Source organism: Podarcis bocagei (assembly GCF_964188305.1).
Source record: "Podarcis bocagei genome assembly, chromosome: 2".
NCBI classification, from domain to species: Eukaryota; Metazoa; Chordata; class Lepidosauria; order Squamata; family Lacertidae; genus Podarcis; species Podarcis bocagei.
The window spans coordinates 34,464,113-34,491,896 of NC_138126.1; the positions used below are offsets into that span (position 1 = coordinate 34,464,113).

Below are 27,784 nucleotides of genomic sequence, written 5' to 3' on the forward strand. Positions count from 1 at the left end.
GAGAGCTCTTTGCCATTTAGGCTTCACTTAGCCTGAACATGTAAGGAATTATGTATCCAACTTAATGGGTGCGCCAGAGTACACATACACACCTTATCAGGGTGCAACATCATGTCTGATTTGGGGGTATATTGTTGTGTTTATTAAAAATAAATCCCATATTTATATGGTAGCAGTTCCGTCCTTGGCATGTCTACTCAGACGTAAATACTACCAAATTAAATTAGATTTACTCCCAGGAAAGTGTGTATAGGATTGCCACCCAAGTTATACATAATTGGTTCAATCTAGACTTGGTCATACTTAGAGTAAGATCACTGAAATCAATTGTTAGTTGTGAATTATTATCAATTTAAGTCCCTCGTAAATGTGGACCCAACCCTATATATTTCATGTTCTTGGGTTTGATAAGCATGCTTTCAAGTAAGCTTTGGCTTGATAAGTATGTGTTTTGCAATGACTTCAAAATATCCCCAAACTTTTCAGTTGATCCAGAGTGAGCTCAGCTCATGAGTAATGGCCTCCTGTTCACTAAAGGCGTGCAATACCAGAGAACCAAGAAAATAGGTGTGGCTAAAGAGCCTCACATGAATGGCTGTTTTCACACTATATCTTTAAAGCACATTTCCCCCTCAAAGGATTATGGGCACTGTGGTTTACCCCTCACAGTTATAATTGCCAGCAACTCTTAACAAACTACCATGCCCAGAATTCTTTGAGGGTGAGCGGGCAGTGAAATATGCTTCAAATATGCTTTAAAGGTATACTGTGTACGCAGCTAACAACAGAGGAACGTGAGAAAGACTTGGGGAAGGGCAGTAGTTCAGTGATGGAGCATATATAAGGCTGCTTGCTGTGTTTCTAAACGTCAGAGCTTGTTCTAATCACTGTTTGATAAATGGATCAAGAGAAAGAGGAGAATAAGAATCACCTCAGTTACACAAGGCACCATCTGCTGCATTCCCACAAAGGTCCTGTTCCTTCTCAAAGGGATCCTTGGGGGCTTGAAAAGAAAGAAGATACCAGGAACCGTGGGGAAATCAGAATCAACACTAGGAATGACTGCACACTTGTGTCGCCACACTGTAGTGACTGTATTAATTTTAGAGACATTTCCTTACAAAAACATGGGGATGGGAGTTGGGAGATGATCCCTAGGGCTGGGTGTGAGTGGGTGGAGCCTGCCTGGCTGAGAGGGTTCCAGAAGGAAACTAGCATTTGTTGTAAAGTTACTTAATAAGGCCACTATGTTATCTCTTGCTTTAAGATATTGACCCTTAACTGGTGTTAAGGGTGTCAGAAATGGGGGCAGCTGAGTATTGTGGACAAGAAGGGCCTCAACCAAAAAACTGCAGCCTGGTCTCAGTCTAGCAGCAGAAACACCAGTTTCTACAGCACTAAGGTAACTATGGAGCTTTTACAACCCCCATCCAGCCTGCAAATGCATGGGAATGTTGCAGAAAATGGGAGAAAATTCAGGAAAAGATTTGAACTCCGAGAGCCACAGGGACTGAAGGGAAACCCGATAAAATAAAAATAATACTGTTGTGTTTGGTGGGAGAGTAAGCATTGAAGGTTTACTATAACTTCTGGTTTGCAGAAGGAGAAGACACAAAGTTTAGTGCAGTAATGTAAAAAATTGAGGAGTTGTGTTTATCCCCCCCCCCCCCAAGAGAGAATATGATAGATTTACAGGCATTCAGGGAATGGGTGAAAGTAACGCATAATACACTGCAGAGCTAAAAACCCTTGGGCCTTTGGGAGTCTCTGATCAGAAACAGGATTATTTGTGGCTTTAGGGAGAACGCAATATGAGAAAGGCTGCCGTGTGGAGAACATCTTGCACTTGAAAGCACTCTCGAGACGTGGAACCACAGAGATGGTGAGGGCCTAAGCAGAAGAACTGAGGTCAGCTGTCCATGCCCTAAGCAAGCAGCCACAGGGACAGGAGAAGCTAAATGAAAGAGTGCAGCAGCTTCTTAACAAAGCTCCTGAGGTGAGAAATAGGCTTATTGTGGTCAGAAACTGTGTGCTGCCTCTGGGAAGGGCTGCTGCAAGCAAAACCACTTTGCAAAACATTGCTGGTCACAAGTGCTGAAACCCTGTTGTGCAGATGCAGCTGAACATACATGTTTATCAGGGTGGGAATATTGCTTGTTTTAATGCTCCTGTACATTGCCTCAGCTGGTTCCTAGCTCAGGTGCGATTCTGGTATCTCCACTGCAGGATGTGCCATGTATATAATATGACAGGGTAAGAACACAAGAGCATAAAAAGAACCCCACCAAATTAAAGGTTTCTCTGGCCCAGTGTTCTGTTCTTACAGGGATCACCCAGATGCTCAAGGAAAGCTCACAAACAGGGCATGATCACAAGCAGTGAAAGAGAATATGAAAGGAGACGAGGTTATTAATTGCAGCTGCAGAGCCTCTGTTAAGTGCAGGATCTCTCCATTTCTAATTGTGGGGCGGGAAGTCTTCAGATTGCAAGTCTAAGCCCATTCAGTTTAGAACAGGGCAGCCTATTTAACCAAATAGTTTGTGAGAGAAGGTGGGGAAGGGAGGCTGTTCCATTTCTGTTTCCGTTTGCATTCTTAATTTACTAACCTCAGGAATCCTGAAGCAGTAAATATAAAGAACTCAGATTTTGGGGGTGGTAAGAGAGGGGATCAGAACAGGGCAAAACTAATTACTGCCGCACCCTAACTTTTCAACACAAATGTTTACCGCTAAGCATGACATTTGTGTTTCAGCTCATCTAAACTAGGAATCATTTCCATCAGCGGAGCCGGGGGGGGGGGGAGCGTTCCTTGATCTGTGTGCTTGTGAGAGAAGGAGCAGCAGATGTTGAAGCAAAGCGCAAACACCCCTGCCAAGGCTTGCTAAGGATGGGAGTTTATCTAATGTGTAAACAACCACCTGCTGCAAATGAAAAATTGCTCCCCCAGCCACCTGATTAAGACAAACATAACGACGGAGTGAAGCTGAGAGGCAGCTTGATTGGTAATTTCATCAAGACTTCTGAACTGAACATTTATCTAGAAGCAGAACAGTGGGACACGCGCTTGGGAGTGGGAAAACCTTTCTCTCTCTCTCTCCCTTCCCCCGCTTTCCAACCTGCTTTTTCGCTCAAGGAATAGATTGGTGAAATGACATTTAAGAGACAAAACTTGGAAAGGATTTGAATAGTGAAAATAAACATAATGTTATGAGTTGGGGGGCGTGGAGTGCCAGACCCTTCTAATCCCTGGATCCAGGGGGTGTTAAAATCTAATCAAACCTTCTAATTCCTGGATCTAGCACAGGTTCGGTCACTGGAATAGCCAGGCCAGCCTAGTAATGGCTCACTAAAGATGAGATATTAAGGGAACAAAGGGAGTGGCTCTGTGCCAGAGGGGGAATGGGTGGGCTGCCCTCCCTCAACTGTCTCTTAGGCAGGTAGCTGTGTTGTTCTGACGCAGTCGAAATAAATAAAAAAATTGTCCAGCAGCACCTTAGAGACCAACTAAGTTTGTTGTGGGTATAAGCTTTCATGTGCATGCACACTTCTTCAGAAGTGGTCTCTAAGGTGCTACTGGACAATTTGTTTTATTGTCTCTTACTTTGAAAGACAAAAGGTCAGAGTGGGAAGCTGAGTTGTGTGAGCTAGAAGCTGCAGGCAGGAAAGGCAGAGACAGAACCATACCTGATTTCTGCTGGAATCCAAGGCTGTGGCTATGGGAGAAGCAAGACCTCTTTGTGGGGTGTAAATGAGTCCAAGTAAATGTGTGTGCGCGCACACAAACATTTTAAAAAAATCAAAAAGCAGGTTATTAGAAGAGTCAAGAGGCCAAGACAATGATGAAACAAAACATGTTTCTGATGGTGAGATTCCGTAATAGGTCAAAAACATCTATCTGGAGGCTATCACAGCAGGGCCCAGGGGTTCAGTCCCTGACCTCATGGCAGCTTGCAGGGAACTTTACATGAAAGTTACCTCCATAGCATTGTTGTTGTTGTTTAGTCGTGTCCGACTCTTCGTGACCCCATGGACCAGAGCACGCCAGGCTCTCCTGTCTTCCACTGCCTCCCGCAGTTTGGTCAAACTCATGCTGGGAGCTTCGAGAACACTGTCCAACCATCTCGTCCTCTGTCGTCCCCTTCTCCTTGTGCCCTCCATCTTTCCCAATATCAGGGTCTTTTCCAGGGAGTCTTCTCTTTTCATGAGATGGCCAAAGTATTGGAGTCTCAGCTTCAGGATCTGTCCTTCCAGTGAGCACTCAGGGCTGATTTCCTTAAGAATGGATACGTTTGATCTTCTTGCAGTCCATGGGAATCTAAAGAGTCTCTTCCAGCACCATAATTCAAAAGCATCAATTCTTCGGCGATCAGCCTTCTTGATGGTCCAGCTCTCACTTCCATACATCACTACTGGAAAAACCATAGCTTTAACTATACGGACCTTTGTCAGCAAGGTGATGTCTCTAGGTTTGTCATTGCCCTCCATAGCATTATGGATAGGCAATTTTCAGCACAATCTGCCACACATCTGGAGCACATCAGAACGCCCATTCATATCCAGACGTAGGTGGGAACGTCCGTTGTAGTGTGCAGCCTATTTATAATGACAGATTATTTCAATGTCTGTATGCACAACCGACTTTAAAATTAACGCTTGTAGTTCCCAATACATGTGTAGAATTCTGCTTACCTGCACAGTTCATGTTCTCTGGAGCAGGGTTTGGGTGTGTAAATTACTTTGCAGTGCCAATCCTGTTTAGGGTTGTAACCCGTTTTTATAGATCACGAGCTGAACAGCAGGTTGAACTAAGATGTTCAAAGCTCAAATCCATTACTCTACCCACTGGACCTCAAAGAGCCTTGAGCAGGTTTATTTGAATGGGTAATGATGGTTTCTGCCTCAAGCCCTTAGAGAGCTTGGCTCTCATACACCACAAATCCTGTAGAACATTTGTCAGTGCACTGCAAGTACAAGAAGTGAGAGCAAGGCCAGGGAACAGTAGGCAAATAAAGATCAATACCAGAATAACCAAGATCAATACAGCAAAACTCACTTTTTAATAATTTGCTCAAAAGTATGTGTTCTGTATGATTTGGCAGGCAAGAAAAGATGGGCTTTTGAGAACAGTTCTGCAACACAACCTCTGCCTGCGCTGTATATTTTGTTCAAACAATTGTCTGGATGTGGTAGTTCTCCGTTACATCTGCTGGACAAGGGATTTTGTCTTGCAAGCATAAAACCCCTATTTCAGTGTAGGCATTTTGCTTATTTGTTTGTTATTTGTTTATTTAACAAAATGTACTGCTTGATTGTGACAAAACCTCCATGCAGCTTATAAGTAATGTGAAAATTATCAATAAGAGCAGTTTTAAAAAGGAATAGTTTTTATTTTAAAAAAACCACAAAGCGTTTTAATTAAAATTAAAAAGAGATGTAAGACGTGTGCCTGGATAGGCTTGCCTAAACAAAAATGTTTTAATTAGATGCCAAAAATAATACAGCAAAGGAAACTGTCAGTAGGCCAGGGGTTCCAAAGTCTAGGTGCTGCTACACTAAACTAATGATGTCTTACATGGAGCGAGCACTGTGTAGCACCTGTAACACTGCCAGTCTTGCAGATCAAAGAGGTCAAGTGGACACATATTGGGTAAATGGAACCCAGAAGTAAACTGACCCCAAGCTGTTAAGGGCTTTGTATACCAACACTTTGAACTTGGCCTGGTAACAGTTTGCCAAATCATGCAGAGCTCTGAACAGAGGTGTTGTATGCTGGCAGGGTCTTGCTCTTTTGCAATAATCCAGTCTTGAAGTAGCTGGTGCCTGAACTATTGTGGTCAAGGTCCTCTGCTCCAGGAAAGGTTGTACCTGTCAAAGCTGGTAAATATTTAAGTATGGCGCACTTATATTTGGTTGGACCATAGTGATGGGAAGGTGGAAAACAAAGTTGAGAAGTGAAATAAAGCAACTGGAGATCATAGCTTCCTGAGTTAGGGTTAGGATGTATGTAAAGTAGCAGTATACTCAGAGGGAATAAGGGATGGGAGACTGATCCAGAAAACCCCATAAGCCTCTGGGATATAGATACCAATGGAAATCAAATTTCTGCTGAACACAAAGCTTAGTGCATAAAAATTAATCAAGTACTACAATGACTCGCTTTATTCATAATACTTAATGGTCATGTAATAGGCATTTTTATTCAGCAGTTAAAGTTCATAAGTGCAGGTTTTACATGTAGAAAGGTATTATGCTGATGGTTTAATTACACACCTTTTTGCACACCAAAAGGAAATGGATTCTGCAGCTTTCATAATTAAAGAAGGACTTTGGAGGGGAAATGAACTTTACAGTAAGCAGCCTATCACCTGATTTTTATCATGTGTTTTTGTTTTGCGTCGAGCAATTCAAAACCTCATTCTACAAATGTTAAAGCCATAAACGAGAGCCAGGAAGCGCCAGGGGGGTGGTTTGATTGTGATAGCCATTCCAACTGTATTCTTAAGACTTTACAAAGCAACTATAAACGTGTAGCATGGGTCTCATGCATGATCAGATGGATTCCCAAAGAATTATGTCCATTAAGATTGGGCCTGCCTTTACTCTGAAAGTGGGTGGGCAAAAATGAGCTGGGGGGGAAATTAACTGGACATTTCATGCATAAGATCATTCCAATTAAAATATTAAGCAGCCTATATTATGCCAGGGCTACTCAGAGGTCTGGAAAATGTCCCATACTTCCACAGAAGGCTGAGAGGAAAGCTGTCTAATACCTCGGTCAGGGAACTAGAGAAGAATGGCATTGTCTCTCTAAAAACAAGAACAGAAGTGTAACAGGAAACTCCTGAGTCTACTCAGATACAACAAAGTCTAGTGCCACCTAGTGACTAGACTTTAGAATCACACTATCCACACATCTGTCCCATTTTATTTAAAGAAGCAACAAATAATCAGCCCTATTGAAACATATATTATTTCAAGATAGAATTAATCTCAGAAGCTTCCAAATAACTTGACCTGAGTGAGGGCTCATTTGGAAGAGTGCACCTCCGGGGGTGAAGACAAACTGTTGGAGAGTTACAGTGCCTGCTGTGGCTGTGGAGAAATGTTTTGTTGCAGCTGGGGCAGATGAAGGTGTCCAGTTGTGCACCACAGTGTTTCATCTATTATGTGCCCATCAGAGTATGGTAATAACATTTTTGTCTGCCTTGCAAGATGGCTCAGGCAAGTTGGCTCAGGTGGTAGATGGACTTGGGTTCTCAGGTGCTATTTGGACGTATGACAGTTGTACCTTTTCAGGAGCAGGAAGAATAAGTTGCCAGCTTTTGTTAAGTAAGGAAAGGTGTGTGTTTGAATGTGGATGTCTAGAATACAGACGTTTACTGCTACCATTGGGACATCCCTGCTTCTTATTGAAGCTACCTAATACTGAGTCATAAGGACGTGGGTGGCGCTGTGGTCTAAACCACTGAGCCTAAGGCTTGCTGATCGGAAGGGCGGCGGTTCGAATCCCCGCGACGGGGTGAGCTCCCGTTACTCAGTCCCTGCTCCTGCCAACCTAGTAGTTTGAAAGCACGTCAAAGTGGAAGTAGATAAATAGGTACCGCTCTGGCGGGAAGATAAACGGCATTTCCATGCGCTGCTCTGGTTTCGCCAGAAGTGGCTTAGTCATGCTGGCCACATGACCTGGAAAAACTGTCTGCGGACAAATGTCAGCTCCCTCGGCCAGTAAAGCGAGATGAGCGCCGCTACCCCAGAGTCGTTTGCGACTGAACTTAACTGTCAAGGGTCCTTTACCTTTTTTTTTTTTTAATACTGAGTCAGGCCTTTGATTTATTTGGCACAATATAGCCTCCCAGTATGAACATACCCAGACGCTTAGATCTCCTTCTGAGGCCCTTCTTCAGGTCACCCTTCAAGAATGGTGACAAGGGAGAAAGCTTCCCGTCTCTGGAATGCTCTCCCCAGTGAGGTACACCTAACACTTCATTGACATTTTTTTGGTGCCATTTAAATACTTATATTTGCTCCAAGGCTTTTGAGACTAAGGTAATATTATGTTTCTAGTGTGCTGCCCAAGCTTCCTGTGACTGTTACGGTGGTTGTTGTTTTTCTGTTTTTATATGATATTTATGTTTTAAATTATTATGATGATAATTATTGATTTGAGTTTCTATACCTCCGGCCTGGTTTAAAAGGTCATAGGTTGTTTAATCATCCAAAAGCCTGAGAGAAGAGGAATGTTTTTGCCTGACCCCTAAATATATGTAACGAAGGCGCCAGGCAAGCTTCCCTGGGGAGAGCAGTCCACAAGTGGGGGACCACCACAGAAAAGGCCCATTTTTGTGTTGCTGCCTTCTGGGCCTCTTGTGGAGGCGGCACATGAAGCAGAAATGTGTTGTAAGTCACTTAGAGACCTCCAGGTAGCAAGAAACTAACAAGTCTATATGATAATAATAATTGCCCCACAGAGACCTCTTGACAGGGTTGGTAGGAGGAATATGAGCTAAGAGTATGGGATCTGATCCTGGAGAATGACCCAGTGGCTTGGGAGCTGCAGATTGGAATTCTGCATGCTTAGAATCCAAGAACTGGATCCATAAGCAGAAGCCAGGATATTATTATTATTATTATTATTATTATTATTATTATTATTATTATTATTATTATTATTATTATTTTATTACTACTACTACTATTATTATTAACCAGGCCTTTTTCCATCTGGAACTTGCAGGAACTCAGTTTCAACACCTCTCAACTGGCCGCCATTGCCATTCTAAGAGAACAAGAGAGGTGTTCGTGGTTAGTTCCGGTTAGCGCTGCTTATAACTGGAGAGCTTCTATCACTTTTCATGTGAAAAAAGTTTTTGAGAACCGTTGAGCCTGAGGATTCCCCAACCCTGGTAAACTTCGTTAGAAGTATTTTCCAATTTTTATTAGTGGTTTTATTGCAGTGCTTTATCTGCTCCTGTTAGTCGGAAAAATAGCTTTAAATATTGAAGTGGTAATTAATGAATCTTTTATGTTGCAAATCAAACATTTTCATCTAAGCAGTAGCAGAGAAAGAAAAGAGGATTTAAAATATAATTGTTTCTGTAGCTTCCCTTCCTGGGTTGAATGCTTTTTACCCTTTGTTATTTCATTGGCATTTTTTTTTCTTTTTGGCTTTATTTTATCTGTGGTGCACTACCTCTTATCACTAGGTATTTGTTGCCTTCCCTCTCCCTGCCCCCCCCCCGCCTGCCCCGGTTCAATATTTTTTACTCTGCCTTCGCCAGAGACATTCCTAAGTAGATGGAAAGTCTCTGAATGTGGAATTTTCGCATGAGTGCAAAATAATAAAAAGCATGTGTGTATTAAAAAGAGATCAGCTTAATGGGAAATGAGCATTGGGTTCCATTAATATTCTATTACAGTGAAAATCATATTTAATAAATTTTCTCCAGATTTTTTTTAACTGTATTTTTCTCTGTTGCCCGCCAATCTAAAGAAAACATTGTACATGATACATTTGATTTATGTTGAGTAAATAACCTGCGCCGCTCCGCTTAGGGGAGAAGGGAGAAAGTTTTTTTTTTTAAAAAAAAAATTAGCATAGAAGTCTTCAAATGCATTCCAGACGATAAAATGAGGTTAATTTCCACATGCAGAAGTGATGTGTTTTGTGAAGCAAAAGGGCCATTTTATAAACAGTATTTTTGTTGGAACTGTTGTTGTTTTTTAGAAAAATAGTATTTATGGGATCCAGCGTTATATGAAAAGAGCTGTGATTTATCCAACGGAAGCGTGAAATTAATACGCCCTGAAGTAATGACTCCCCACGTGGTGTTATTGTTCTGGAATCCTAGAGCATCATCTATTGTGTGAGCGTCCCATCCAACCAATTATGTGCCTGGTTTGTGCACATGTGCAGCTCCTCACGGAATACTGCCCCGCAATCAAAAATGGCAGGCGTAAGATTGGCTTCCCACATGGTTAGGTAGCAACTTCACCTATCTGCAAGTGAGGGAGGTGGCCTGTGTATACCAGTGAGGGTGCAGCTTGGCAGGGACGGGGTGCACTGCATATGCCTATCTGGATATGTATTCCCCATTAACCATTGAGCTGTGTGGGTGCCAGGTTGTACACAGGCAGAAATGTGCAGCCACATACAAGCAAAGGGACGCGGGTGGTGATGTGGGTTAAACCACAGAGCCTAGGGCTTGCCAATCAGAAGGTCGGCAGATCGAATCCCTGCGATGGGGTGAGCTCCCGTTGCTCGGTCCCTGCTCCTGCCAACCTAGTAGTTCAAAAGCACGTCAAGTGCAAGTAGATAAATAGGTACTGCTCCAGCGGGAAGGTAAACGGCGTTTCCGTGCGCTGCTCTGGTTCGCCAGAAGTGGCTTAGTCATGCTGTACGCCAGCTCCCTCGGCCAATAAAGTGAGATGAGCGCCGCAACCCCAGAGTCGGCCACGACTGGACCTAATGGTCAGGGTCCCTTTACTTTACCTATACAAGCAAAATGTCTTATGCCTCCAATATCACCCAGTCTAGATGTTACACTCACTCCAGGGAGAAGCCTACACATTGCCCACATCCGGCAGCTTAATCATTCTGTACAACTCATCATAGGAGCCAGATCTGTTACTGTGAGCTTCACTGTTTGCAGTCCACAGCAGTGGCGTTTGCTAGCAAGCATGACAAAGACATAGGAAGCAGCCATATACTGAATTAGACCATGGATCCAGTTAGCCTAGTACTACTGTCAACACTGGCTGATAGCGACTCCCCAATGCTTTTAGGCCTCCCTGGAGATGTCAGAGATTGAACTTGGGATCTTTTGCATGCATCCCTGAGCTACGACTCTTTTTCCTTAAGAAGCCACGACAAGTAAATGATATGGACAGCAGCAGGACAGGGTGCAACTCAACACAGGAGTGAAGTTCTTTAGAGCTAGTGTAATGTCTAGACCAGGGGCATTGAAAGTGGTGCCCTCGTGATGATGTGGTCCACAGTTCCCAGTAGTCCCAGCCAGTATGCCTTCTTGTCAAGGATGATGGGAGCTGCATTTGGTGGATACCATATTGGCTACCCCAAGTCTGTTCATACTTGCTTGCATGCTCACTCAGTTACGGATGTGCACACACAGCAGTAGCAACAACTCCCATGTTTTCCTCATGACAGCCATTATGAAGTGATTTATTATTGCCATTTTAAAGATGGGGATCTGAGGCCCAGGGGGGAAAGAGACTCTCCCAAGTTAACATGGCAAGTCAATGCTGCAACTAAGATTTCAAACTATACCCTGGTCTACGTGAGGATGGCACCACTTGTTTTTTAAAGTCAAAGCTCTGTTTCTTTGGGCCTTTTCTAAGGCAGCGGGTGCTTTGAACCAGAGCAGCATTGTCTGTTAGCTCCCCTTGCCTTTTCTCATACATACAAAACGATTGACGCAGCCCTGATCATAAGCCACAGTAGCCGACCCTTGTTGTTCCCTGACCCTAATTAATATTAGACTCTCTGACATTTATGTATCAGAGCCAGAAGCTAAACAGGAAACAATTTATGTCACCTAAAGCTTTTTAACAAATCGATGCAACTATTTGTAATTGCTTGTTTCACAAGATTAAAAGTGCTTAGGCCTGATCTTCGCGCACCCGTTTTGTGGCCAACATGACCTGGGCTTCTGTTATAAAACAGGAGTGTTGGTGATCAGCACCTATTTCCATCAAGCAATCCATATTGCTAATATTTCTGGAATTTTAATGTAGTTACAATTTATAGCCAATCAAATGTGGCTACCTAAATTGCTGTTGCTAGTAGACAGTTTAACTGTCTTTATTAATTACAGTATAATTTAATGTTTGAGTACAGGCACTTGTGTTGGTCATTTTTACAGCTAAAGCAGTTATGTGCCTTATGACGAACCATTTTAGCATTTTCAATGGAAATTTGCTAAAATGATGAGTGATAAAACCATCAAACTCTGGTAAATAATGGTTATTGCTTTGAGTGGAATTAATCTTTGAAAGGACAGTTACCTTCAAATTAGCATTAGAACTTGAAGACAAAATGGTTTTCCGACTTCTGTGATTACATCCAAATAAACATGATTGCTGCATTATGCGCAGAGTCGGTATCACCAGATGATTTTGCAAAAATGTTCCTTGCCATTCAGACGTGTGTGGCTGAATCCTTACATTTATGCTCATTTTACAATTTACAGTGTATATGTTTTGAATTTAAACAAAGGAATCTTAGGTGTGCTCTTGTGCTTTGGAGACGAAGGAACAAATCTTGCTTGCCACCACCACTCCCTAGATGACATAAAAACTGCTCCTTGTCCCTCAGCATCCCAGCTACAATAGTGAGATGATAACACTGATATACCTTTCAGGGTTATTGCATAAGTCAGTAAAATAATGCACTTGAACTGCTTTTCAAAGCTCTAGAACTGTTATTTTGCATATAAACGCACGCACACACACACACACACACACAGGCTAATGTCAACCACTCAACATAATAATAAGTAGTAGTTGCGGTCACTTTCTTAGAATGCATTCCTTTGTGCATGTTAAAGTGACATTGTAAAGTATTTAAGGAATCGAGCATTAATCTATGTAGGGCTGAAAGCTTTTAGCTTTGCACTGCAATCCAGTGCATACCAACTCAGAAGCAAGTCCCGGTCTTATCTATTTCGTTATGCCATTTCTAGACCACCCAAAGTCATCTGGGCAGTTCACAAAAATCAGTTAAAAGGCACAAATACAATGCAATCAATAAACACAGAACCAGCACAAGCATTACCAAATCAGCATCAAAGCAGACTAGGATGAAATTTATGAAAAACCCCACCCATAAAAAGCAAAGAGAAAGCACTTTATTATTTCATCAAAGAGCATATACCATGCATTTTTTAATCAGTTGACATCCATAGTTATTTGGTGGGGGCTCCTAGGATTTTTTAAAAAAACAAAAAAGGGTGAGGCTAATAATTATTTGCTTTTATTTTTGGATAACGATGTGTGCGGGGAGAGGTTTATTTTACGGGCTAGGTGTTTGAAGCCTTGAACATCTTGCTGCAGCTTTTGTTGTTCATTCTGAAATTTGCTTTTGACCATTTTGAGAGGTAGCTTTAACTTGTCAACTCTTTATACATAGGGTCAGGTTCAAAAATATTATTTTTTTGTTTATTGCTTTCTGATATTAACATAGTTGTTCAGATTCTGGCAGAAATCAATAGTACACGCTGGCGCTGATTTTAAAGAACAGAAAGTAGTTAATGTTTTAGAGTAAAATGATATGGCTATTTGACACATATGGAGATAAATGAGATTGTAAAATAAAGAGCTTGGGAATAGGTTGGGGTTTGTGTCTGTCTGTTTTGGTAGTTTCAGTATAACTGATTAACTTGGTTGTGTGTGAGGCCCAGGAACTTAGCATTGTTTAATTTTGTGTTGGCCACGTGGGCCCTGATCCAGAGCAGTGTGTGTGTTCTGCTGCAACTTTGCATTTGCATTCTTTTGTACTCCTGCAACAGCTGGTTGCCATTGGTGTTAGCTTTGACATTGTTGGTCAAAGGAAAGACGAGCCTGGATACATTACTCCCTACAAACAGGTGTACATTGTCACAAGCTGATGCCCTTGAGGTCATGTTGATGATGAAGTTGATGTCACGCCCAGGAGGCCTTGTGGGAGACAAACCACGAACCCCAGTTCTCATCTAACAGTAAACCAAACCATGGCTTCACTCATGATAGTGTAACAGCAGAGGGAGTGGTGAAGGAGCAAAGTGGCCACGGTTTTCTAACAGTGCACCATTCATGCTTATTAGGGTTAGTGTTACCTGCATATCAATCGTTATGTTGGTCATGCTTTCGAAAACACCCAGTAAGGAATTTCCGTATCCTTTAGCTGAGGCTTCCACCAAGAGCATTTTGTCTTTGTTCAGGATCGTCTACCAATTCTAGTTTCTGACTCGTAAGCGCTTCCACCTTTCTACTAGCTGCAGCGTTTCTTCATGCTGCTCATTGTACATTTTCATAAGTTATTCTTGTGTATGCACAGAAGAAGAAATGCACCGGTCTGCACTTCAGTCTTTAGACCTGAATCGGAGACTCACTTCAGTTTCCTGAAGGTTCAGATGTCTCCTCAATGAATGCCCATATGGCATTGGATGCCCTGTGCACCAGGGCAGCTGTCAAAGCAGGGAAGTGAAACCTGCACCCCGTTTGGTACGTGGGGGGGGGATCCAAATCCCTAGCAAAGACCCTGTTGCCCCAAGAGTTCTTGGTGAGGATTGGGTATGCCTCCACCAGCTGTTTTTGAGGGAACACTCTTTATTTCCCCTCATTGTAAGTCATTGCTGAGGGACCGGCTTTTGGAGTTGCTATCTTCTAATCCGTTGTCTGCACTGCTGTTGCATTATTTGCTTTCAGAAGTACATAAGATCCTGGCTAAGTTACACTGACTTATCTCAGCAGCTGTAACGAGAGGAGTGTTCTTCCCAGTTGCTGCAACGTAAGGATTAAAGGGAGCTAAGTAAATAAATAAGAGTAGCAAATACTTAAATTTATGCTGTTCATAGCAGTACCAAAGTCAATGAAAACAGCATGGTGTTCCACAATAATGGTACCGTGATCTGGATATGTTAATTTAGTGCTTCGTTAGTTCAAAATTGTGTGTTGAGTCTTCAGGAGCAATCATTTATGATTTCATATAGCTCATTCCACATCATTTCAATTATGCAAAGGATCAACAAGCTAGTTGTGCATCCATTTCAGACAACGAATAGCGAAGTTTTAGTCCCAAAGACATGGCTGAAATCTCCTGGAATTCAGTTAGTCCCTGGTTCACGTGCCCAGGCTTCTCATATTCTTGGGTTCAACAGAACCACAGGGTAAGTTATTCAAGTCGTTGTGGGCTTGAAAGGAGAAAGGCAGGAGAGTGGTGGTTTTTCTGTTAGAAAAAAGGGAGACCACCATGCGTGAGCTGAAGGGCAGCAGTAGTTCATCTGAACTAAGGTGTCAATATGTGTAATTAAACCATGTTTCTTAAAGGCATGACAGCCTCCACCAAGTCTTGCTTCTCAATGGGAACATAACCCTGGGTGAGTGCCGGGAGCCCTCTGGAATCTCATGCACTGCTCGGCAGAGATGGGTGGAGGCGCTACCTTTGTAACAATATCCCAACCAAGATAGCTTTTGGGGAATGGAGAGGGCAATCACCAATGAAGCCCACCACTCCTCCCTGTCCAAGCCAATACTGCAAAACTCTATGTCATGATGCAGAGCTGGCACAGATGACGTTATGGAGGGGGAAATGGTTTCTGTGAAAGTGGAACTGGTGGCAAAAAGAGCTGTTTTTGTTGGTCCCCTGGCCCACTTCACATCTTCCCTTTCAGCCCACCTGTAGATGCTGAAGAGAACGTATAAGCATGTATTCTACCAAAGGGGAATTCAGTTTACTTAGGAATATGCAAAGGTGTATTATGTCAGGTCAGTCTACTTGTCAGTCTAGCCCAGTGTTTCCCAACCACTGTTCCCTGGTGTGCCGCGAGATGTTGCCTGGAGGGAGGTGGGCGAGTCGGGCGGCGAGAGGCGGGGCGGCGGCGGCGAGGAGAGGCCGCCCAGCGCGGGGCTCTCGCCGTCTGCCTGCCTGGCTGCCTGCGAGCTCGGCAGGCAGCGCCTCCGTCCGCAGCGCCCGCCTCGCGGCTCTCATTCCCTGCCCCTGCCAAAGCTCACCCAGCCAAGCCGCGCTCTCCTTCCTGCCTCGCTTTGCTGCCTCCTCCCCCCCCACCCCCAAAGCTTGGAGGTTCCCCGGCAAGGGGGAGGGAAAAAAATGAAACTTACACTTTCATGCGTCCCTCCCAGCGTGACGCTGCGCTCTGACGTCACGGGGCTGTAATGGTGGTGTGCCTCGAGATTTTTTTCATCAAACAAGTGTGCCTTTGCCCAAAAAAGGTTGGGAAACACTGGTCTAGCCTAGTCATCTACTCTGACTGGCAGTAACTTCCTGTGGGCTCACCTGCTCCTATTAACTGGAGGCACCAGAGACAGAACCTTGGGATCTTTGACATGCCAAGCATGTGCTCTGCCTTGATGTTGTAGCTCAGGCAAAGGCAAACTCGGCCCTCCAGATGTTTTGGGACTACAACTCCCATCATCCCTGACCACTGGCCCAGTTAGCTAGGGATGATGGGAGTTGTAGTCCCAAAACATCTGGAGGGCCGAGTTTGCCTATGCCTGTTGCAGCTAAACTCAGCAGTGGAGAGCATTGATAATGTAGCATTATGAACGCTGCAGTGTTATGGTCTTCTGTAGACAAATTTACTTTACTCACTGTATTGCAACTGACAGGTGAAATAAATTGAGAATTTTCTCCCTAGATATACATAGTGTAAAATACACTATTTGTGAAAAAAGTTAAAATCTACTATAAGGAATGAAAGGAAGGTAGATAGATCTAGGACGGTTTCCCAGTATTATTGTAGCCATAAAGGTGCATTACCTATTAATTTCTGCTAATAACATTGCTGTTACATCAGCTGATGAAAAATCAATAATAGTTCAATACGCTATTGACATCAATTAACATAACTTTCCCCATCCATTTAATGTTATGATAGAGTATTTTTATAAAATCATTTCTACTAATTCAAGCATTTATCATTATATGCAAAAAGATTGCTTGATGAGAATATTATAGACGGTGCATGTTTTTGACATTAGCATTTTATTTGGATGACTAATCTTGCAGATGTGAAATTTTAATGAATTATTCATGAAAATGCTTTTCTCTGAAATTTTAGTTCCTGCTATTGCTAGTTATTAAACACTTTTTATTTTCCTTGATGTAGAAGATAAACGTATGCTTACTCAAAGAGAGGTGGGAGGACTGTACTCCCTCCTTACAATTTGCCTATAGGGACAATGATGCTCTTGAAGAGTGGCCTAATGTATTGGCCATCAAGTTTTGCGAAGCATCTGTGTTTCTTAAGTGAAGGACTTATGCCAAAACCAATGGTACTGAAATCAATGTTACTGCTGTGAGCTCACACCATGACTCTTCAACTTCATTAATCTGAATGGCCTGTGGGAAACTCGGAAGATGCACATAATCAGAAGATCAGATAAACAGGAGCGAAGGAACGGTTTGCACAGAGTAACTCTTGACTTGGCATGTTGATAGTGACTTTGGATCCAAAAGTGTCCTTCTGCATGAAATGGCAGCTGCTGGCATTAGTGGAGGAGCATCGTGTGAGAAAAGTGAACCCAAATCAGAGAGGCTGGCTGCCGATCATGACTGGTTGCTGCTTTGAACCCAAACTTGCTGGAGCTATGAGAGGAGCCACTCAAAGGAGACACTCTTGGGGTGTAATGTTCTCCTTTGAAGGTGTCAGGTGCGAATATGTGTAACCGTATTTCTTAAAGACATTAGTCTCCACTGTGCCTCAATTTCCCAATGGAGAAGCAACCCTGGTTAAGTGCCAAGACCCCTGGAATCTCTTGCTACCGCCTGGCGGAGATTGGGGTGGCTTGTAACAGTACCATGCTGAAAAGTCCCACTGTTCATTCATATATATGGTCTAAGGTTTTTGTTTGGTTTTTTGCCATCAGTTTGTTCTGGGCTTGAATGAATAACAGAAGTATTTGCATTGACAATTTGGAAAAGCTTTACAAGTTAGCCAGTTGCACTTCAATTTTGTTTTACTGCATCTGTTTGTTCCTTTTTTTAATCTTTCAGGGTAAATCCATAAATAGTTCCCAGGTTTTTACTAGGGTAACAGTGGGTCTTTTAAGTAGGCAGCTTAGAATGGCACCGAGTTCATTGGGACTTGCACCAAGGAAAATGTGAAAAGGATCATGGTCTAAGTGATGGTTTTGATCGTATTTTCTCAGTAGGTGGGTACAGAGTTTGCATGGTTAGTGAAGTTTGGTTTTAAGGCAACGACTTGATTAAAAACTGGCACCTTCACCCACTGTATTCCTTCCTGACATGGAAACAAAAATTTTAAAAAATTGCCTGTGCCAATGAAGGACACCACCTCCTGTTAAAGCTATGAATGGCTGGAAGGCTCCTGCTGATGAACTTCCAAGGGTACAAGTAGACATAGGTGTGGTATATTTGAGTGCGGCACCAGCATACAGGGAAAGCAAAAAACACATGGCCCATGGCAACAAATATCACCAGTGTGAACAACCAGCACTTTTATTGCATTAGAGAATGCTATAATGTCAGTAATAAGTACTGACTACACAACATTTTATTGTCTGCATCAACAGACATGGAATGATGGAATTACAGTTGATGTAAGGAATGAGTTTCTTGTATGCCTCAAAAACCAAACCAAAACAAAAAAAGGGGAATCTTGTTACTGGCAGCACATACACATGAAGAACCATGCTAACAGTCTGGACTGTACCATTTTCATCAAGGCTTTTGGGAAGGAGATATCCTGTTACTAACTCTGGGCCTGTTTAAAAACGTGGAACGGGTCTGCAAATGTAACTCTCAAGACTTTTAAGAATGATAAATTAGTTTTCCGCGACATCTAAAAAGTACGTTAAGCAAAAAAGATACCAAAACTTTCCAAAAGAGTTTAAAACACATTCTCCATGCTATAAGGAACGTAGCTTGTCAGCATTCTGAAAACTACAACAGTTCAAAATTATTTTTTTAAACTTTGATATATTTTTATATATATATTTATATATAAAATATCTAATGATTTGTATTATTCGTAGATTCATACCCCCTCCCCATCTCCTCCTTCTCCCACCCCTGATAAGCTGATCATGGGTGCTATGGCTGGGCTCTCCTAAAGGAGAATCAAACATTTTTATTTATTGTATTTCCTTACTGAAGTTTAACATAAGCCTTGATTCTTTCCCCCCCACCATTTTCTTCTGCCTCTGGTCAAATGTAGAAATCCAGCAGGTTTTAAGCATTTGAACTGTGTTGTCCCAATCCAGAGAAGGGATGAGCTTTACACAAAAAGAGGGTTCTGGCTATGGAACTCTTTCTACTGTCGGTGCAAGAAGTTGCTAAGAGAACCTGCTGCATCCAGCCCTTAGGGGTACATGCAGGGTATTCATTTCCATCTAGAGGTCTGCAAATGCAGCAGAAAACTGCAGACACGTTGCTGCATTTGGAGTCTATGTGGGGAGGAAGACTTTCCCCTCTTCCATCCCTGCTTTTTGCTCTGGAACAGGTGATCAGAGCTGACAGCCGAGCTCAGCTGGGGGAGGGAAGAGAGCTCAGTCAGTTCCATGGAGAGGTTTTTATTTTGTGTGTGTGTATGGATAAGGTAGGCTTCGACTCTCATTCCTGACAGTGGTTTACCTGTACTACTTTCATAATGTACGCTTTTCTTTTGAGAGAAAATAAAATAAAAACAGAGCATGTAACAAATTGTCTTTACATCTTGGCACCTTGTAAAGTATTTCTTTTTTTTATACAAAAGTTCAATAATTTTTGACACTCTCCATTATTAATCACTACTTCACTGATAAAACTTTGAAAGTGTGACCTTGGAATTCATCATGCAAAGTATTTACTGCAGGAGGAGAAAACATTTTTTTGAAACAACTTTTCCCTGCCCCTTAAGACAGCCAGAAATAGGCAGTGGTAGGGAAATAACAGAAGGGGCAGGGAAAGTATTTAAAATGAAAACAAAACAGCATAACAGCAACAACAGCAACAACAAAAAAACCTGTACAAAAATGATTTGATCCATAACAGGGGGGTTGGGGGGTTGGGAATCATTTGTCATCTATGTTACATTTTAGAAGCCAGAAGGAGGGGGGGGGGGGATCTGCCAAAACCAAAACAAAGAGTTTGGGATTTTCTCCCACATGTCAGCAAATGTCATCCAATAGTCTTAAAGCAAGGATAACTAAATAAAATATATGTGCAGCATATTCTGCAATTCCATTACATACAGTAGGATTTTTTCCCCAAAGCATTTTTTAAAAGTATAGTTTATATAAAGCAGTTGCACAAAAAGCAAAGGGTGTTTTAACAGGTATGCATTTATTCCTTTTGAGGAATGATATTTTTTTTATTAAAAAAGGACCTTCTCCCTCCCCCCCATTTCTTGCCCCTGCCGCCCCATCCCACCCACCAAAAGACAAAAAGGATCACAGAGACACATTGGGCTATATATGTACAACATAATAAACCCCACCCTATAGGAACAATTGTTATTATTGAAAGGGACACAGAATCAGAAATTTGTAAAAAATAGCAAAGTTTGCTTGATGTAAAGCCTGAGATTTTTCTCTTGGTTCTTCTGCAGGTCTGTGATACCTGCAAGATACGGTAAGTCTAATTTTTTATTATTTCATTTTCTCTTTTATTATTTTGCTACAGTCTTTAGACTATGCATGCAAGACATATAACTAAGTGCAACTGAGTGAAATGTAGGTTTTTTTTTAAAAAATTACTCATTCCCTAACAGTTTGAACTGAGGTATGCGTACTAACAGTTTCTCATGCTGTTATCTTTACTCGTCTAGCTACACATGCTGAGAATGAACTAATCTACCAGATTTTTATCCCCTTTTGGAATACCAAGCTAACCAGCAAAACCACTCAGTTTTGAAGCACAGGGATCGCTTCTTGTGATCCCGCCTGGCCATCTCCTGCACGCCATGGCGCTGCCTGAATACGGTTTGTTTCCAAAATGTTTCAAATGACCACAGACTGCCCTCCTTTAAATTAAAACAAAATCAGGAATAGGGGGGTGGGTGGGAAGTTGTGTTTTTATATATTTCACTGTCAGTAAAGGATGCAGCAACTTGCATCCAGTTGAAGTTAATGGCAAAAATCTCCCATTGACTTGAATGGTACCAAAGCTTACAAGGGGACAGGAGTGTTATTCTGCGTGGAAGATGCTGACCAAATTTCAAAGGGGGAAAAACCCCCAAACACAACAACAGTCACAATCACTCTAAGGTCCTGTGCACAGATTAAAGCAAATTAAACAGAAATTGCCTTGCATTTTGCTTTTAACAAAAGTGAATAGGCCGGAGACCAAACAAAAGGTTAGAAAATAAAATTATTGAGATACTATTATATGGTTCAGTCTAAGTTGCGAGAGTTCTTCTGAATATTATGTAAGCGTCTCCTTTGTTTTGCAGGAAAATTAGACTACTCTCCTGTTTTCTCAGGATGAAATGCTGTCCTTACATGCTCCCTTCACTTAATACTGTTCCATAGCTTTAGCCTTAAAAGGCCTTTCTTTACAGAAATACATTTGGTCCCTGTAAAGAAACAAAAACAACAACAAAAAACCAAAACAACAACAACTTTGGTTCAGCAATCTACTTGGTCTTCTAACTTAGACTCTAATAAAGGAGCAGTTTCCCTTCTCAGGTTAGCCATAGCCCGTATCTTGACATTTGCTTCTAAATTCTTTCACCTCCTTTGATCAACAATAAGAGGATATTTGGCTTCATAAGATAAAGCATATAACAGAGAACATAATTTACCTTTGTGTAATATCTTTGGTAATTTTAGGGGGAAAGGTACAAAAGTAGAATATAAATTAAAAAAAACCAGAAAGGCGTTTGAAATTAAAAAGCTATAGTCCGACATAAATAAGTGAGTTACGGAGAAGTGGCTGGAGAATGGAAAGTGTTTAGATGTGCAGTGATCAATGGGTACCAATGTTCTAACAGCAGCTGCCTGCCCGCATTTGCTTTGATGAATGCTGCAACTTGCAACAGTGCTAATTCACCCACAGGTTTTAAGTTGTCAGTTTCTGATACTGGTTGGTGTAGTATTGTGTAATGTTCTTAACTGCAGTTTGCAGAGTTAAAATTATTAACACTTTACAACTAGTGGGCCTTCCCTAGAAGTTGAATCCAAAACCTAAATTGTATTCAAGCTGATGGATACCACCAGTCAATTCTCAAACTGTTTAATCACATACAATGCTCCCATAATGCCCACTTTCGAACGTGAATCGAAAATACGTATAGGCAGATTGGTATTTTAGATATTCCAGAAGCATTTGATGTCCCAGAAACTCAGGTTAAAAGGCTAAGATCTTTCCACGATTATATTCGTTTCTGACATAATAAAACCCTGTATGGTGTATGTTCAGTGTTTTTTTTGTGCTGTTAAAAGTTTGTGTTACTAAATAGTTACCATTACTGCAAAAAAAGAAATGAAAGCCCAGAAACAAAACTCTGAACGATGATAACAACATACACTGCTCTGTGGAATGAATTTGCACCGCATCCTATATACTGTTTTGTGCTGGTTTGCCTTTCATTCTCAATTCTTGCAACTACCTTTCTTTCTGATCAAAGATATCTTTGCACACGGTTACAGCAGCTTTTGAAACCTTTTTCTTTGGGGGGGGGGGTGAGGAGTGGGAATATAGCCCAAACTGGAATGTTTTCCATAGCTAAAGAAAACATGATGGCATCTGAAGGAAACTGGAATGAATGGTAGAAAAAGAACTACAAACAATTCCAAGGACATTCAGCTTTGTATAATAAAAACACCTATTAACATTCATCACAAAAGTACAGAAAACATTTAAGCCTCAAAAGGCTCTGGCCAGTTGAGGCCTGAGGTCAGAACTTAAAATGGTGTAGGAGAAGTAGGGGGGAAATCAAAGTTATACACTAAAAAAATTGGGAGAATTTTCTTTTAACCCCTCTTCAGTACACACACACACACACTTATGCACGCACACATGTAGATGCATGTGTGCACACACGCACACGACTTCCCCATCCCAAATGGAAGCAAAGAAAGAAAAAGTGAAGGCAGTGATAATCAACATGCGATACTGTGCAAATATTGTCCATTGGAATCCTCAAAATCTGGGCAAAGGCTTGATCTGCAATTATGTGTACATGCTCAGCTTGATGTCTTCGGTGTCCCAAATTGGAAGAATTGCAGTCCAAAGTCTGCTGCCAAATTGTGGATAAATGAATTGGTTGAACAAATTTACAACACTGATGTTGACTGTGAGAGGGAATCCCAAGTACCAAACAAGTCCATCCAATGCACAGAGTACAAATTCCTTTGTTTTGTTTTTTTTCAACAAAAAGTAGAAAAATCAAAAATACTCCCAAATGGGATACTTGATGGCACTAAGAGTTAACGTACTTTATAGCTGTCAAAATGGACCAAGTGTTTCCTCCAGACTGTACAATAATGGGGAGAGATTTCACAGCTAATTTTGAAGTATATGTTTTTTTTCCTCCCTCCCCGTGATCTTCATTTGCAGGATCACATCACAGACATATTCATTCAATGTCCTCATTTACATTTTCGTCTTCATAATCTCTGTCGTGGTCAAACTCTGGACTGTGATTGGCTGTTGTCACTAAGGACAGCGGGCCTTCATTTTCATCTGGATCTAATGGTTCTTCTTTAACATGAACCGGGTGCCTGTGAACATAAGAAAAGGAAAGAGGAAATGTTGGTGAGCAATTAATTACTTAAAAAAAAAAACAACCAACCCTGTTTGGGTTAGAAAAAGTGACCCACAATCCAAAAAGGTTATTCAGCTCTTTAGAATAAAGCACCTATTTTTGTATAATTAACACCTATCATTTTATAGCAACTGGAGTTGTTTTTTCAAAGGTTTCCAAGAACCTGGAAATACAATCTCTCCTACCAAACGAGGAAAATGACAAAGGGGGAGAGATCCTAAGGTGCTTGAAACTCTCCCCCTTTTTAACCGTTGATATGGAGCACAGCTCTCCCCCCCCCCCCCGCCTGTTTTTTCACAAATACATGTCACATTGTGAATCTTAGTTTGGCTGCAAAGGGCAACGGGGGAGTGGGGGTAGAGAAATCCTAAGAACGCCAAGATTCAATAGAAAACAAACCCAGGAAGCAAGCCTTTGCTTCTTTAAGGTTTCTTCGTGGGATTTAGGGAAAATGCTCTCGAGTGACACATTAGCTTGATTAATACAATCTTCGGATAAATAAATGAAATAAGCATCTGTAAAGCAAAACAGTGGTTTATCAGCCCACTGAGCTCCTGGAGGCTGGGCTAATCATCGGTTACTGTGTGTTCTGCTTCTCTAGTTAACATGCAGAACCTGTGAGGCAAGTCTCCAGAGGACGACCCCAAGTGAGGTTCTATCATTAATCAACTTCAAGCAAACACAGCAAAGAGACACCATGATACATGCTTTAAACTCCAAATTAATGCATATTTTTACAAACTGTCAATAAGGGAAGAAAAGCCCTGCCAGGAAACACAAACGGAGAGGAAAAGGCTCGCTCAACACAACAATATGATAAGAAAGCAGAGTCCTAATGAGAATAATAACGCTGTCAGCTGTAAACAAGGCAGAACATGATCCTCAGCTCGTGGTGGGCACTAAGGATGCACTAAAGAGATGAGATCTGCCAAATTTCTCATTATAGAATAGCACGTGAATAACCCATGGGGGAACAAGGGTTGATTATACAAAACGGGCATGATAACAATTGAAAAATGTTGTCCGTAAATCATATTCACAACAACCCCTTTACAAATACAAATTACCTTCCTCTTTTTTGTTGTTTGGTTGCTTTTGATATGTAAAATACCCCAGCAAGTAAGCAGTGTCTTGTTAAAGAGACTTTATAAAAGGGAATCAGATTTTATTGGCAATATCATGTGAACAGTAATAATACAACCCATTAAGGAAAATCCAGTTTCCTTTGTAAATAACTGATGTTTAAAGCAATCCCCGAAAATAAAGTAAGGGGTAAGCTCCAAGTCTCTCTTGATTTATAACCCACAACCCTGGAAGTTGCAGTCAACGAAATCTAACCCTTTTAATTTGGCAAGGCAAAATAAAAAAAATAATCCAGTATGTAAACTTTCACTTTGAAGTGGTTTGAAATAGCTGGGACGTTCTGAGTGGATGGGAATGACACAACCCCAGAAAAAACACACACGTAGAATTGCCTGTTGTTTATACTGATCAGCAACAGCCACTTGGTGTGAAACCAGGAATCGCACCATGAGAAGGAGAAGAGCCCATTTAGCTGCCAAAAGGGAAGCAAGCCACATGATAGTTTCAGAAACTGAAATGAATGAAATGCAAACATTCATTAATATTAGTAGGGGGCTTTGAAACTCTCCAGATGTGTCAAGCGCACCTCAAATCTTTCATCCAGTTCAGGGTTTTGAACTGTGCATTGCTACATCAAGACAGAGGCATTTGCCTCAACATACAGCTTTTCCTGAAAAGGATCACCGGGAAGAAATGATCCTTTTGCTGAGTTATTTAGTTTATGAAAGCCTGTAGGGAAACGTGAACTATATATAACAGTTGCTCGTAACGCGAGGCAGCAAAATGCACTATAAACAACACCCCAGTCAACCTGTGGCACTTTCATTGTACCCTTATAGTGATGGAACTACTTCCTAGACTACCAAGGGCTGCCTCTCATGGGTGGTTTTTATGACTGCTTTGAGAAACACAAGATCTGTTTGGCTAGATCCACAGCTTTCTATATAGATTTTTAAAATCACATGTAGCATTTTCCTACTGAAACTTTTTACATTATGTGTGAATGGCATGGAGGAATAATCCTGTGTTGTCAAATTTAACAGCAAATATGTGAAATCTCTCTGTGTGTAATTCTCCTATTTATATGCTTGCATTCCCTTGTAGCTGGGCATTGCTGTATCACAGTAGGTGCTGAATCCAGGCACCAGATATAGCTGCGCAGGGTTAAAGGTTCATTTCTGATCTGTGTGTTTGGATGTTAGGGTTGCTGAGCAGAAATATACTTAACCTAATGGATTTTGAAAACCTCCATCAAGTGCTTGTGAGAGACATGGGTGCAGCATCACCTTTAAAGTGGCCCCAGAAAAAGGGTCCTCTTCTGCTTGCACCAAAGGTAAGCTATGTTCCTAGCAGGGCGGATTTGTATTCACCAGGTTGAAGAGAGTTCAGAAAGATGGGAACCAAGATTTGGGAGAAGGGAAAACCTGTTTCTCCTTCAACATCCACAACAAAGGCTGCATTTTAGAATGGACCTCAAAGCAGAGGAAATGGTAGCTGTGAAACATTCATACTGTGAATCTGACATATACTCCCTTTTAGTTGATAACCATAATTATAAAATGTATATGTGATATTGGGCAAAAAGCCACCAAAGCACAGGTTCAGAGCGCATGCCTTCTCATGCTTATACAATGGTACCCCGCAAGATGAACGCCTCGCGAGACGAAAAACTCGCAAAACGAAAGGTTTTTTTCGTTTTCGAGTTGCCTCGCAAGACGAATTTCCCTATGGGCTTGCTCCCCCCTGCCTGCCTGTCCCGGAGGGCTTTTGAAGGCAGGCGGGGGGGGGGAGCAAAGACTTTCGCCCCCCGCCCGCCTTCAGAAGAGGTCCAGGACCTCTTCTGAAGGCTGGCGGGGGGCAAAAGTCTTTGTCCCCCCTGTCTGCCTTCCCAGGGGCTTTTAAATCGCCCCGGACAGCGGAGAAGTCCTCCGCTGTCCCGGGGCGATTTTAAAATGCCGCCCGCCAGCATTTTAAGATCGCCCGGACAGCGGAGAAGTCCTCCGCTGTCCCGGGGTTTTTTAAAATGCTGGGGGTGGGAAGAAAAGCCCTTGTCCCCCCCCCCCAGCCTTCAGAAGAGGTCCGGGGACAGACTGTCCCCGGACCTGGTCTGAAGGCGGTTTCCCTAGGAACGCATTAATTGATTTTCAATGCATTCCTATGGGAAACCGTGCATCGCAAGACGAAAAACTCGCAAGACGAAGAGACTTGCGGAACGAATTAATTTCGTCTTGCGAGGCACCACTGTACGTTCAAAGCACATCAGCTCCTTATAAGGTCTCAGATTCAATCCCCAACACCTCCAGTTAAAGGATTTCAGGTAGAATTATGGGCATGAAAAACCTCTATCCAAGTCTTTGGAAAGCCACCACCACTCAGAGTTGGCAATGCCGTATTAGATGGGACAATGGGCTTCATTTGCGTCCTCATATGCTACAATAACTTGAGTATATATCCTGTCCGTAGAGAAGCACTGCTTTCCTAAAATAACCAATCTGAGAATACTCACATTCTTTTTTTGGGCTAGGATACCGTTGAGAAATGTGAAAATGAAAGAAGCATTGGTTCACACATTACTCAAAACCCCATAACTGTTCAGAGTTGAAGAGCAGAATATTTTATATGTTCCACATGGTATAGAATTCCTATATAAAAGTCTTATAAGTTCCTGTTACAGCTGGGAAGGGGGGTGGGGAAGAGACAACAGAAAGAAAAGAAAGGTAGTCTCCAAAGGTTAGTACTGGGAGTTTTAAAAAAGACTTTGCTTTTCCTTCCTTAGTACCAGAATTCCCAGTCATTCCTTTTAACTTACATGACTCTTTCTTTTGAAGGGGTTAACTATAAATAACCTCACTGAATGCAACTTTCCCTTCTGTTTACATCCGAGTAATTCTTTTGTTTGTCCATTCTGGGAAGAGAGGAGTTTTTAATAAAGCTGATTGTTGTTTAAAGCCACTGTGCTCTAGTGGCGCACACAGCATGGAACAATTTGCTTTGTGGCTACCTTTGGAGCATGTCAGGATGAAAGTGTTATGTCCCCAAGCTGTAATTATGTGACTACTTTCTAATGTTTCAAAAGAGTGGAGTGGAGGGGTAAGGAGAGATTAGAAGGATTTTCAGTGTATTATAAAGAAAAGCAGTGAATCGGATGGCAGTAAGATTTCTGCAGGAGTGTTATACTTGCTTAGCTGTCAAGTTAACAAGGCACTCTATAGTTTGTGATAAAGTTTAAAGGATACACCTACTGGAATTGTTAAAAACAA

The 27,784-nt window shown here is 41.9% G+C and overlaps 1 protein-coding gene and 1 long non-coding RNA gene across 19 annotated transcripts in view; one reads left to right on the forward strand and one right to left on the reverse strand.

Moving 5' to 3' along the window:
- Positions 1-389: 389 nt before the first annotated feature.
- On the forward strand, positions 390-21,268 carry LOC308581695. The gene is made up of 3 exons (XR_014005177.1): positions 390-1,402; positions 1,800-1,996; positions 20,283-21,268. It is a non-coding gene; the product is annotated as an uncharacterized lncRNA (long non-coding RNA).
- The window catches only part of FOXP1 (forkhead box P1), a 569,345-nt gene continuing 559,731 nt past the window's right edge, over positions 18,171-27,784 (reverse strand). For all 18 annotated transcript variants that reach the window (XM_081184115.1, XM_081184128.1, XM_081184124.1 and 15 more), the window contains one exon: positions 18,171-23,397. In XM_081184115.1, the coding sequence (XP_081040241.1) occupies positions 23,253-23,397 (145 nt within the window). In that variant the 3' untranslated portion in view covers positions 18,171-23,252. The remainder of the gene's footprint in view (positions 23,398-27,784) is intronic.